The following is a 12,215-nucleotide window of genomic DNA, read 5'->3' as shown; positions in this document are numbered from 1 at the left end:
AGAAGGGTTGCTGCTCGCGGGTATGTGTGCGTGTGCGGTGTGTGGCAGTGAGCCGACGAAAGGGAGCGAGACAGAGAGGTGGGTCGGTGGGTGAGTGGGTGGAAGCCGGGGTACAAGCAGTGCCGTGCGCATGGCCGGTGTCGGCTGGAGGGAGAGGCTCACATCGACGGGCGTGTTTAATGAGTGCCCTACACCGGAACAAGCGCACCCGTGCTCAAGGAGGGCTCGTGTAGCGCGACTACGGCGGAAGGGTTGGGGGGGGGGGAGACGCTCATACCCTCACTCGCACCGGCGTTGGCCAGTATGCCCCCACCCACCCACTCACCCATCCCCCCACGCATGCCACACAAGGTACAACGTCGCCTTCACCACCGTCGGCGTCTATCGTTCTTCCCGTTTTACTCGTTTTCTCTGTTTTCGTTCCGTTCTTAGAGCGCGAAGTGAATCATCAGCGACGCGCGCGCGTGTGCACACCCCCTCCTCCTCCTCCTCCGCAGTAACGAGCCGCCGCCACGTGGAACTGCACCACCATCGGCATCGAACTACCACCCTTCACCTTGTCCAGAGTAGCGCCAGACGTGGAGAGGGGGAATGCGGGAAGACGTCACGGCCTACACGCGCCTCCTCCCCTGCCACGCCCCAAAACGTCACCGGCATCAGCAAACAACTCCCGCACGAACCCGTGCATGCGCGCCAGCATTCCCCTTCTCCCTCACCGGTGCGGACGCCCTCGACTCGTCCGAGGGGAGGGGAGGGAGAAGGAGGAGGAGGGGCGCCAGTACCATCGACGTTCAGACAACAACGACGACTCGCAAGAGGACAGGCGAGGTGCGCAACGACGAAAAATCGTTGACTTCCACAACGACTCAACATCACCGCCACCACGCCTGCGCGTGCGTGTGTGTGTGATAAACTCTCGTCTTATTTTCGTCCGCGGCGTGTCCACACCGTCTCGCTGCCATACAACACACCGGGAGCTCAAAGGCCGCGCGAGCCACCCGGCCCTGCTCCACAGCACCCCATCGCGTGGTGCCGAGCAGCCGTAGACGCGCGCGTTACCGCTCGTGCGCCGCCTCAGTCCTCTGGGCACCGCCTCTGCCTCGAACTCCACCCGCCCACCTCATAGCCGCTCCCCCATCACGTGGATGGCACAGACGTGCTCACTGCCGCAGGCCACTCCGACGCAGCGCCGCCCGGGACATCACCCCCCCCTCCCCCTCCTCTGTAGCCGTCAGAAGCGGTTCGGCATTGGGCAAGGGGATAGGGGTGGTGGTGGGCTGCCTGCCCCCCACTGCCCCCCCCCCCTGAGACGCCACCCCGCACTGAGAGGTGTGCGTGCCTGCGACCACCAGAGAAAACAAAGTGAGGGAGAAACCCATCTGGAAGAACAGAGGGCAGGTGAGACTTCTCTGGCTCTCTTCCTCATCCCTTTCCTCTCCTCTCCTCTCCTCTCCGGACCATCGATCTCGCCGTTGCTCCGCGATGACAGCCAACCGCATTAGTGGTCATGGTGGTGGTGGTGGTGCACATCAGCATGGCAGCGCGTCTATGCGCTTGAGCAGGTGCACCACCTCGTGCGATGCGGTCTTCGCCTCCTGCTCCGACCCCACACCCGCGAGAAACTCATAGCGTAACTTCTGCAGGAAGACGTGCTCGAGCGAGGTGTCGCCGAAGTTGTACGTCACGGCCTTGTTCGCTGACTCGAAGAGCCCTGTGGCGTACAGGTAGTCGCGCGTGTCCGCGTACATGCATGCCATCGTCATGAGCGTCGCCGCCGCGGGCGCGTTCTGGCGGAAGTCGGGGTAAAGCATGCGGTTCAGCTTGAGGGCTCGATCGAGGGCCTCACCGGTGCGGCGACGGCACATGTCCAGGGGGAGCTCCGACACGTTCCGCACATCGCTGAAGATGAGCGAAGACGATGTCGCCACGGTGAGCAGCGGGTTCAGCGAGAAGAGCTGCTTCGCGAGAAACACCGGTGAGTCGCGCGTGGACGTCGCCTCGGGTCGCGACGCGCCGAGCAAGAAGGCTGCGTAGCTGCGCAGGCAGCACGCGTACGCCTCCACCTCGAACCGCTGCTCCGCGAGCTTGCGCTCCGACATGATGGCGTCTCCATCTAGCGTTGTGTTTGGCGGGTCGGCGTAGTAGCCCGCGGCGTCCGTGAACATATTCACCACATCACCATCGACCTGGCCAGGCGCCACATCCCAGTCAAAGACGCGGGCGGCGATCTCCGCCTGCAGCAGCATGTAGAGCCCGAGCTCCGGCTCATGCGTGCGCTCCTTCAGTCCGTCGAGCAGCAGATTCGTGCGCTTCGTCAGAGCGTCGACGTAGTGGGCCGCCTCTTCGATGCACCGCTGCGCGTGGAGAAGGTGCCCCGTGAGTGGAATGGTGAGCAGCCCCTTCAAAACCAGCAGCTTCGGCCGCAGCCAGCGCAGCTCCGGGTGCGTGCTGCCGTGCTTGTCGTACGCCGCGGTGGCGAGGCGCAGCAGCTCTTCCACGCGGTCTTGGACAATAGACAGGGTCAGGTACGCACCCTCTCCATCGTCACCCACAGCCATCTTCCACTCGGCCGGGTTGAATGCACCTTTGGGTGTTGATTGTGCCGACGATGATGATGTGACATTGCTGTTGCTGTTGCTGCTGCTGCTGCTGCTGGCGGTCGTCGTCGTCGACGACGCTTGGGAGGAACCGGCGCCACCGCTGGTAGCGGGAGCGGCTACGGGGTGGAAGGGACGCGGATGCAGCGCGCAGAATGCCTTCATGAAGTGGCCGACCAAAACACAGGACGTGTCGAGCTGGTGCACATCAGACTTGTCCCAGGCGTCGTAGTAGAGCAGCGGAGCGGCTTGCTGGAGGATGGCCTTGTGCACGTGCATGCGCTTCGCATACTCAGAGCGGGGCAGGTGCTCGCTGCCGTTGAGCATCTCGAAGCGGGCGGCGTAGAGGGGGCGGAGAAGGTTCGCCACCGTGGGGTTGCGCACCCCGCCGACGCTGTTGAGGATGTCGATGCCGCGCTCCAGCAGCAAGAGGCTCTTCGCGTTGTCTTTCTGCGCCTCGACCACGGAGGCATCCGTCGTGGGCTGCGCGGTCGCTGAGACGGTCGTCGTCCACCGAGTCGGCGGTAGCGCACGCGACATGGCGCTCTCCGCGGCCGAAGTGGAGGCGGATGCGGTGCTCTCCGCACGAGATGACCGCGAATGCCGCGTCATTAGCCCGACGGCGTCGATCAGCTCCGGTATACCTGCCGCGTTGACGTGCGTGTCGGGGTGGAAGCGTGGGAAGTAGAAGGCCATCTCGACCGGGTGCTGCATAAAGGACGGTACACTTGTGTGTCGCACAGCCGTGCAACAGTGCAGCGTTCGGCGTAGCATTGCAGGTGGTGGTGGTGGTGGTGTGTAGGGGATGGGGGGAAGCCCGTAAGGGCGAGCGAAGAGGAAAGCGAAGGGCGGCAGAACAACCAACAGTGGCGTGCGCTCACTCGTCCGCCGCCGATGATGCGTGTCGAACACAGCCCCTCTCTCCCCCTCTCTCCCTCTCTCTCCCCCTCTCTCCAAACAACGCAACGGCAGAAACGAGTTCGCCGCCAATGACGCAGCGAGGGCGTTGGCAGGCGCTGGCCGAGTCCGTCTTGTCCGTAGCACGCTGCCCTTTACGTCTTCCTACACCAGATCTCCAGAAATAGCGAGGCTGCACACTGACGAAGCCGTCTCGCGATGTCGGCGATGTGTGTGTGTGTGTGTGTGTGTGTGTCGGTTGAAAGAGGGAAGAAGTTACAAGAGTCGCTCGCAACGAGTGACGATGTGTGTGTGCGTGCGGGAGTAATGGTGTCGTTTGTTCAGGAGAGAGAGGATGGTCGAAATATGCGGGCGAGAATCCAGCAAACACCGCCGCAGTGCAGGGGCTTTCACGACGGGAATGGGGGTGGGGGAAGCAGCGTGAAGGGAGCCTCCCTTGGTGCCCTTTATGAGCCACAGACGGACTTCATTTCTCATGCGATATCCTGCTCTCCGCAATACACACAGGCACACGTTGGCACCCTTTAGTCCTCCTCATGTACGCAGGCACACACACACACACACATATATATATATATATATATATGCACAGCGGCATCGACATCATTGGCTGAGGGAGCGCACCCCCAAAAAGGTCACCCACCACACCTTTTCTCACTGTGTGAAGCGCAGCTGCACCTTCTCTTCGATGCTGTCCTGCACCGTATCAGCCATGTCTGCGTAGCCACGTTTCACGCCACCCTTCGGGATCGTGGCAAGTTGGCTGCGGCGGATGAGCTCGACACGCTCCCAGAAAGCCTCCTCATCACGCCGCATCTCCTTCCGCTGCTCGCTCAGCACAAAAAACTCATCAACGCGGCTGCCGCCGTTCGTTGCAACGTTAGGGTCCACCTCGAGCTGCAGCAGACCAGGTGCGAAGAGCGGATGGACGGAGCCGATCGGGATGTTGGCAGGGTCGCAGTCCTCGTCCCGTAGCACCGTGATCGTCTCGCGCGGCTTCTGGTCCGTGTGCGCGCCATCGCCACCTTCCCCCAGGTCTTTGGGTGCCGCATTGGGGCGCCGGTAGCGCGCCGGCTGAGGCACGCCGAAGCGCACTGCCTGCATCCACTCCGTTGCCTCGAGGTTCTTCAGGCCATCGAAGGGCCGCGGGTGCAGCGTGTTGGCGTCTTGCTCATACCAGTCGCGCAGCCTCGCCTCCGCGAGCACCTGCGGGTTTCGGCGAAGCGAGCGGCTGTGTGTTTCCTCCTTCGCGGCTCGCACTTTCTGTATCGCCTGCCACGTGGCAGCCTGGATGCTGGCGGACAGCTTTACCAGGTCGATCCCTGTCTTACCGCTCGCGGTGGAGGAGGAGGAGGACGACGACGAGGGGCGCGATGGAGAGGCGGCGGCTGGTGCTGTTGGTGTTGCTGCTGCTGCCTCGGACTTGTTGTCTGCCGCGACCTGGTAGTGCGGCTCCCAGACCGCGCGATCAAGCATCCGTATCCCCACCACGGAGCCGTACGCGGTGCAGGTTACCTCAATGCCATTGCAGACGCCGGTGAAGGTTTGGCGAACCAGCTGCCGGTGCGCCGCTTCGAGGAAGAGGCGGTGCTTCAGGGTTGCCACGAGATGGTTCGTGTAGCGGAATGACATGCCTGGTGATGAGTATGCCTGTGTGTGTGTGTGTAGCCGCGCACGCGGATGAGTGTCGTCTTACCGAGGCTCTGTTCGTTTCTCGCAGACACTTTTACGATGCGCCGCCGCTACACACGAGAGGAGGGCTGCTATGGAGGTGTGGCTATATGGTAGTGACGACGGTGAGCAGGAAAAGGTGGGGTGAGGGTGAGAGGAGAGGGCGATTAAGAGGAGGGACGAGGAGGTCGTCCAAGTGGGGAATCCACTACATGTGTGAGCAGTGCGTGGCAGAGAGCAGAAAGAGGAATAGAGAGAGAGAGGTAGGAGGGGGGAGGGAGGGAGGGAGGGCAGCGGTTCGTGAGGGGTCCAACACACACGCACGCGCGCACACACACCCAAACACCTGACGCACGTATCATCCGATGAGCCTACCGTGAGCTCCGTCTGTAGCGTCGAAACCACCACCGCCCGCATCTCGCCTAGTCGGTGCCGTTCCTTTCACCACCTCACAGTGCCCCTCCTCGTGTCTTTGCCGCGCTCCTCTACTGCGCCACGATCCGTACACTGCCTTCCGCGCCGGGTCTGTCCGTGTGCGCGCCTCTGTGCAGCCATCAGCGAAAGCCTGTAACAACACGGACACCAACACTGCCGCACGCCACATAAGTCGGTACGTGAGACTACACAGCACCACCCACATCAGTCAGCCATTACCTCGCGCCGGACGCAGCGCTGCCGGCCCGCACCCTTTCGTCCACCGGTTAGACACGTTGCCCAGTGGAACACACACACACACACACACACACACACACACACACAGGGAAGCATTCCCAGAGCGCGCATAGGCACATGCGTGCCTGTGTGTTCGCGTGTAGGTCACGCGCCAGCGACTTGAACAACCCCGCGCCTCCTCTCGCCATGCAGCCCCCGACTACGGATTCGATACCCCCTCTCCTCCTCGTCCTCCTCCCCTCACGCCCGTCATCCCATCCCATCCCATCCCATCATGCGAATCCACATCACCAGGGGCGTTGGGGTGGGAGGGGGATGGCTTTGTTTTCTTCGGCGTTTCGCACGGCATGCGAAACTGGACCAACACGCGAGAGTGGCCGGAGAGGAAGGGGTCGTCGGGATGCTCCTCGAAAGGCTTGTTCACCTGCGTGTGCACCCCTCCTCCGTCCACGTTGGACGGCAGCTGCGTCGACGCGAAGAGAGCCCGATGAGGGCGGCCGTAGAGCTTCGGCTCAGTGAGTTTCTGCGCGTATGCGTTCGCGGTGGCATCGGTGGTGTAGCCGTTCTCCTCTGCTGTGGCGGACGGTAGCTGGAAGTTCGGCTTCACCACCGCCCACACGTCCTTGCACTCGGACCCGTCGGGGAGATTGTAGAGCTTGGTTGGGGATTCCGCTGAAGTCACCAGGCAGCACGCGCGAAAGCCTTGCGCGTAGGGACCCCACTTCGCGGTGTGCTACTGGTGTTGCTGCTGCATACCGCGTTGGAGAGCACTAGTCGATGCCTTCCCGGCCCAGTCGCGTCGGTGCTCCGCTGTGGCAACTGAACGGCGTGTTCCACGTCAAGATGCGCAGCGATCCTGCCGCTGGCGCTGCCTCCGTTTTCTCTGCGGAGGTGGGGAAGGCAGAGCACGGCATCGACGTCCATCAGCCGGGCATGCCACTGCGGGTCGACTCCGCACCAACCTCGCTCCCTGCAGTCGCGGTGACGCCACCGCTGTTGCTGCTACCGCTGCTGTCAATGAGGTGCAGCGTCGCCGTGTCAGATGCGTTGAGGTTGTACCGCACGTTCATGGCCTCTGCCTTGATGCCAAGGTGCACGCCGTAGTACTCCCACCCCGGCGGTGGCCCGCGAGCGCCGGCGGTGCGCACAAACAAGTGCGACGGAAGATGGGCGAGAGCGGGGTGCGGACCATTGTGGCCAGCATCATCGACCGCGGCGGTGCCACTGCCAGATTGACTGGCCAGTTCCTGACTGGCCTGCTGCAGCACGCGACTGAGCACCCGCTGCGTCTTGCGCACGGCCTCGTGGATGTTGCGTGTCTGCGTGATGTCCGACGCCACCTCGTCAGGAAGGGTGTGGCCGCGAACGTACAAGGGCAATACTTGGTTCACCTGCTCTGCCTGCGTTGCGCTGAGGAGGAGCGTCTCGACGCCGGTCAGCCCAAAGTGCCGTGTGCGCTGCGGGCTCAGGTAGATGCTGTCGCTGCCCTCGCCGGCACCGTCAGCCGCGTTCGCCGTTCGCTGCTTCGCTTCGTTGCTGAGGAGGTAAGTCACGTGCTGTAGGAGCATCTCCGCCGACAGCCTCGGGAACTTGTCCAGAAGCACGGTGCCGTTCAAGGCGGCGGTGCTGCTGCCGCCACTCGAGGCATCTGCCGGATCGGGCGTGGGGCTCCACGCTTGAGACGGCACGCCGCCACCGCAGAGCAGCCCGTGTGTCTGCAGCGTCATCTCCAGCAGCGTGGCCGCGTGGGGGGTGGGGCGGTTGCCGGCTGGCAGACCAACGTGGGCTCCGGACAACGCCCGCACGATGCGCACGAGCAGCTGCTGCAGGGACACTAAGCGCAGTCGCAGACTTGGCTGCTCAAGGTGCACGCCTGTGACGGGCTCTTCGTCGAATAATACGCTACGAAGGCGCCCGACGTTCTGCGGCGCGCTTGGCGCTGCGGCGCTGTGCTGTTCCTTCTCCATATCCACGTACGCGTCCAGCACGTCCGCGAACGGCGTAGCCAGCACCTGCGGCAGCCCTGTAGTGGGATGACCATTGGCCAGAAGGTCGAGTAGAACTAGATCCGTACGGACAGCGGCCAGGCGCCGCTGCAGCGCCAACGCCTCGCCACCGTCGCCGTTCACCTGCTCTGGCGCCGCCTTCAGCAGGTGAGCCAGCCGCATCCACTCCATCGATTCCTGCAGCGAGCAGCTCTTCAGCTCCCCCTGCTGCAGCGTCACGCTCGTGATGTTGCGAAACGGCGTCATACCAACAGCCAACCAAGCGAGCTCGGGCCCGCCGACCAGGCAGACTGTGTCCTTCGCCGTGACCGTGGAGTCGGAGAGCGGCGGGAACGTCGGAGGCCGGAGAGTGCGGGTTGCAAGGTCCAGCAGATACGCACTTATCTTGCCCTCTGCCAGTCCGGGGGTGGCTGGACCGCTGATGACGGCCTCCGAGGGCGGGGTGCGCTGCTCCATGGCCGTGCCGCGGAGTTTCTCTTCCAGCAGGTAGGGCATCGGCGAGGCACAGCTACGATAGACCCTGGAGTCGTACCGTCGGCCAGGGAAGAGGCGTCGATGCTCGAGCATCCAGAGCGGCTCGCTGCCGTCTAGCAGGAATGCGAGGCTCTTGCGCGGCTGGAGGCGGCGCAGGATGACGGTCTGCAGCTGTCGGTGGACATTCTTCACTGTTTCGCAGTCGCGTTCGTGGCCGACCAGGTCGCGTGTGAGGTACCCGAGGGAGTTGGCGAAGAAGGAGACGTCGATGAGCACGTGATCGAAGGGCCACTGATTGCGGTGCTGCACCGGCTGAAAGGCATCGGCGATTTGGAGGGAGTTGCGATAGCTGATTGCGGGACCGCGTAGATCACCACCACTGCTGCTGGTGCCGGTGCTGCTGATACCCCCCATCCCACCGCTGCCGCCTACGCCGGCGATGTAGCGCAAGTACCGTGTCACGCCGTACATGATGTCGAAGGAGGCGTATCCTTGTGTGTGTGTGTGTGTGTGTGTGCGGGTCTGTGGAGCGGGTGCACAGCGCCCACAAGCCGGATGCTCTTCAGAGGTACACACGTGACTACACGTACGCACACACGTGTGTGCGTGCCGAACGTGGAGAATACCGCGTTGCCAACAGCAGAAAAGAAGGACACACTCTCAACGGCACCGATGGGTAACAGAGTACGATAACGCAGAGACGAGAGACAGCGCGAGAGAGAGAGAGAGAGAGGTGGTGGTGGTGGAGTGCGCGTGGTGCACGCATGCATGCTTCGTCCCACATCCGTGTGGCGCTGGAATAGAGGCGACGCGACGGACAGAGCAGATGCAGAAGAAGGAGGGCGCCCCTGACGGTGCGCCGTCGTGGCGGTTACCAACGAAAGCGTGGTGCGAGTGATGCAGTGGTACACCGCAAAGGCTGATACCCCCTCCCCCACTCGGAAAGAGGTGCGCTCGCGTGCCACACTACGGTCCCTTCGGTGAAGACCGCGCTTCATCGACGGCTCCTCTACCAGCACTCTCCGGGCCTCCATCCCGCCACACCAACACCTCCTTCACGGAGCCGCGAGAGGCGAGAGAGGATAAGGGGTAAGGGGAGAGGAGGGGGCCAGGAGAGTGGTGGTAGAGTGCAGCTGAGTTGCTGCTTACGCTATCCCCATGTGTGTGTGTTTGAAGTCCCATCGCCTACTAGCATTTTGAATTGTGCCTGCTGCCATGGAACGCAGTGCAGCCAGTGAGGAGCGCGCGGTGTCGGAGGGAGGAGTGCGAGACTGAGAGCGCACAAGCGAGCAGCGATGGGGCGAGGGGAGGAGGCACGCAAGACACGCTCTCTCTCTCTCTCTCTCACGCACACACACACACACACACACACACACACATGCTTTTCTTCATGATGTAAGGATGTGACCTTCCCAACCTCGCTTGTTCGTGCTTCTTCTATACCAACGCGACTGCCGTTGTGGCGGTGGGTCCGGCACCGCTGCGCTGTGCACGCTTTCCTTCTCTCTCTCTCTCTCTCTGTGTGTGTGTGTAGGTGTGTGCACACCCCGATCAGCCAGTTCATCTACTGCCGCGTCTCTCGATTTCCTCCTTGTGCCCCCCCCCCATGACGGTTCGCCTTGCTCTCTACCTTCCACTCATGCTCGCTCGCTCTCTCCTCACGCCCTTTTTCCGGCGTCATGCTGCACGGCCGCATCCGCGGCCAAGTGCTCTCGCAACGTGCGCAGCACCATGATGTCGCCCGCCTCGCGCGGCGTCATCTCGTGTTCCCAGACGCGGTGCGCCATGTTCTGCATCTCTAGGTTTGTCATCCGCCGCGCCTTCGCCAGCAGCTCCATTTCGAAATAGTTGTAGAAGTGCTTCGTCGATTGGGCGCGGCGCAGGTGAGCGATCTGACCGCTCTCGAGGCGCGCGTTCCACATCTTCAGCATCGCCTCCCACAGCTCCGGCACGTTCGTCCCTTCCTCGGCGGAGACGGCGATGACCGGCTTCTCGAAGCCCTGCTTCTCTTCCGTGTACATGACGGCGCGGGCGTAGGCGGACATGGTCTGCTGCACCAGGGGCTTGCGTCTGCCATCGTTTTTCGTGACAACGACCATGTCCGCCACCTCGACGACACCTTTCTTGATGCCCTGCAGCTCATCCCCGCTGGCGGGCGGCACGAGGAGGATCATCATATCCGTGAGGTCCTTGCACTGCGTCTCGCTCTGGCCAACGCCGACGGTCTCGACAAAGACGACGTCGAACCTCGCGGCCTCGAAGATTTCCAGCGCCTCCCACGCGCGCGAGGTGACGCCGCCGAGGTGCCCGCCGGATGGCGATGGACGGATGTACGAGTTCAGGTGCGTGCCAAGCTTCTCCATGCGGGTCTTGTCACCGAGAATGCTGCCGTGCGTGATGGTAGAGGATGGGTCGACAGCCAGAACGCCAACGTGCATGTTCTTCTTCTCGCAGAGGTAGTAGCCGAGTGTGTCCAGGAGGCTTGACTTACCGGAACCGGGGCTGCCAGAGAGCGCGAAGCGCGGCACGGTGCGCACCGTCGCCATCTGGTGAATCTCGCGGAGTAGGTTGCCCAGGCGAGTGGAGTCGGCAGGGTTGGAGCTCTCGGCAAGGGTGATGGCCTTGGCGAGGGTGCGGCGGTTGCCCTTCATGATGTCCTCTACCGAGATCCGCTGGTGGATGTGTGGACGAGGGACACGGCTCATCATTGCTTCTACGGCGTCACGCACAGCGCCTTACTATATAGATGGGTGCTGTGTTGCGTGGCCCGCACCTCTTGCTCTCACAGCGACGGGTGGCGTGAGGTTGGAGGAGAAGCGAAGAGGGACGACGAGAGGCTGAGTGGATAGGCGACAGCACGGCACACAAGGCGCCGCTGAAAGAAGGCTTTAGGATGGGTGGGTGAATGGGGGTGTCGACTGAGTAACACAGCAGAGAGAGGAATCTTCGCTCGCGAGATGCAACCGACAGATGTGTGTGTGTGTGTGTGTGTGTGTGTGTGCTGGCGTGCAGCGCTGCTACGACTGCTGCCTCTGGGTCTGCTGGCGCGAGAACCGGGGAGGAAGGGAGCGAGGTGGTGGTGAGGGGAGAAGCGTTGCGAGCAAAGATGGTGTCCATGTCCACACCGTCTCGCTGCCATACAACACACCGGGAGCTCAAAGGCCGCGCGAGCCACCCGGCCCTGCTCCACAGCACCCCATCGCGTGGTGCCGAGCAGCCGTAGACGCGCGCGTTACCGCTCGTGCGCCGCCTCAGTCCTCTGGGCACCGCCTCTGCCTCGAACTCCACCCGCCCACCTCATAGCCGCTCCCCCATCACGTGGATGGCACAGACGTGCTCACTGCCGCAGGCCACTCCGGCGCAGCGCCGCCCGGGACATCACCCCCTCCCCCCGCACAGACAGAGAGAGGGGTGGTGGTGCTGGGGCGCCACTAGATTCTGAGACGAGGTCGAAAGGCAGAGGACTGACACCACACAGGAGAGGGATGAGGACACATGAGGTGGGCGCAGTCGTTCGCATGTCGTCGTCGTGTGTGTGTGTGCGAGGAGCACGCTTGCACGTGAGGTGTCCGAGAGAACACAACAGCCGTCCATAGAAACACGTCGATAGAGAAGAAGGGGTGGGAATCGGAGAGAGAGAGAGAGAGCGACTGGAGATGCTGGCGAGTAGGTCTCGTGAGATGGAAAGGGCCAAGGATGATCCGGAGACCACGGTCATCCGTCCACCCATGACTCCCGCGGCTCTGTGAGGATACGGTGGTGATTGGGTGGACACTGCCAGGTTGCCTTGTTCTCTCCCCGTGTTTCTGTTAAACGGGCGCATGCGAAGGTGCTGCTCCTGTTACGGATGTTAAGCCTTAGATGCATCCACCACCGA

The 12,215-nt window shown here is 62.8% G+C and overlaps 4 protein-coding genes across 4 annotated transcripts; all 4 read right to left on the bottom strand.

Annotated features, from left to right (window-relative positions):
* Positions 1–1,529: 1,529 nt before the first annotated feature.
* On the bottom strand, positions 1,530–3,371 carry LMJF_03_0640 (conserved hypothetical protein; the record flags this gene model as incomplete). Its single annotated transcript, XM_003721692.1, has 1 exon — positions 1,530–3,371. The coding sequence occupies one exon, from the start codon at positions 3,369–3,371 to the stop codon at positions 1,530–1,532; it is 1,842 nt and encodes a 613-aa protein (XP_003721740.1).
* A 798-nt stretch (positions 3,372–4,169) lies between these two features.
* On the bottom strand, positions 4,170–5,147 carry LMJF_03_0630 (conserved hypothetical protein; the record flags this gene model as incomplete). The annotated part of the gene is made up of 1 exon (XM_003721691.1): positions 4,170–5,147. The coding sequence occupies one exon, from the start codon at positions 5,145–5,147 to the stop codon at positions 4,170–4,172; it is 978 nt and encodes a 325-aa protein (XP_003721739.1).
* A 1,634-nt stretch (positions 5,148–6,781) lies between these two features.
* Positions 6,782–8,809, bottom strand: LMJF_03_0620 (hypothetical protein; the record flags this gene model as incomplete). The annotated part of the gene is made up of 1 exon (XM_003721690.1): positions 6,782–8,809. The coding sequence occupies one exon, from the start codon at positions 8,807–8,809 to the stop codon at positions 6,782–6,784; it is 2,028 nt and encodes a 675-aa protein (XP_003721738.1).
* A 1,187-nt stretch (positions 8,810–9,996) lies between these two features.
* Positions 9,997–11,046, bottom strand: LMJF_03_0610 (kinase-like protein; the record flags this gene model as incomplete). Its single annotated transcript, XM_003721689.1, has 1 exon — positions 9,997–11,046. The coding sequence occupies one exon, from the start codon at positions 11,044–11,046 to the stop codon at positions 9,997–9,999; it is 1,050 nt and encodes a 349-aa protein (XP_003721737.1).
* Between the last annotated feature and the right edge of the window lie 1,169 nt (positions 11,047–12,215).

The sequence above is a fragment of the Leishmania major genome, chromosome 3 (genome assembly GCF_000002725.2).
Source record: "Leishmania major strain Friedlin complete genome, chromosome 3".
NCBI lineage: Eukaryota > Euglenozoa > Kinetoplastea > Trypanosomatida > Trypanosomatidae > Leishmania > Leishmania major.
This window is presented reverse-complemented; position numbering and strand designations above follow the sequence as displayed.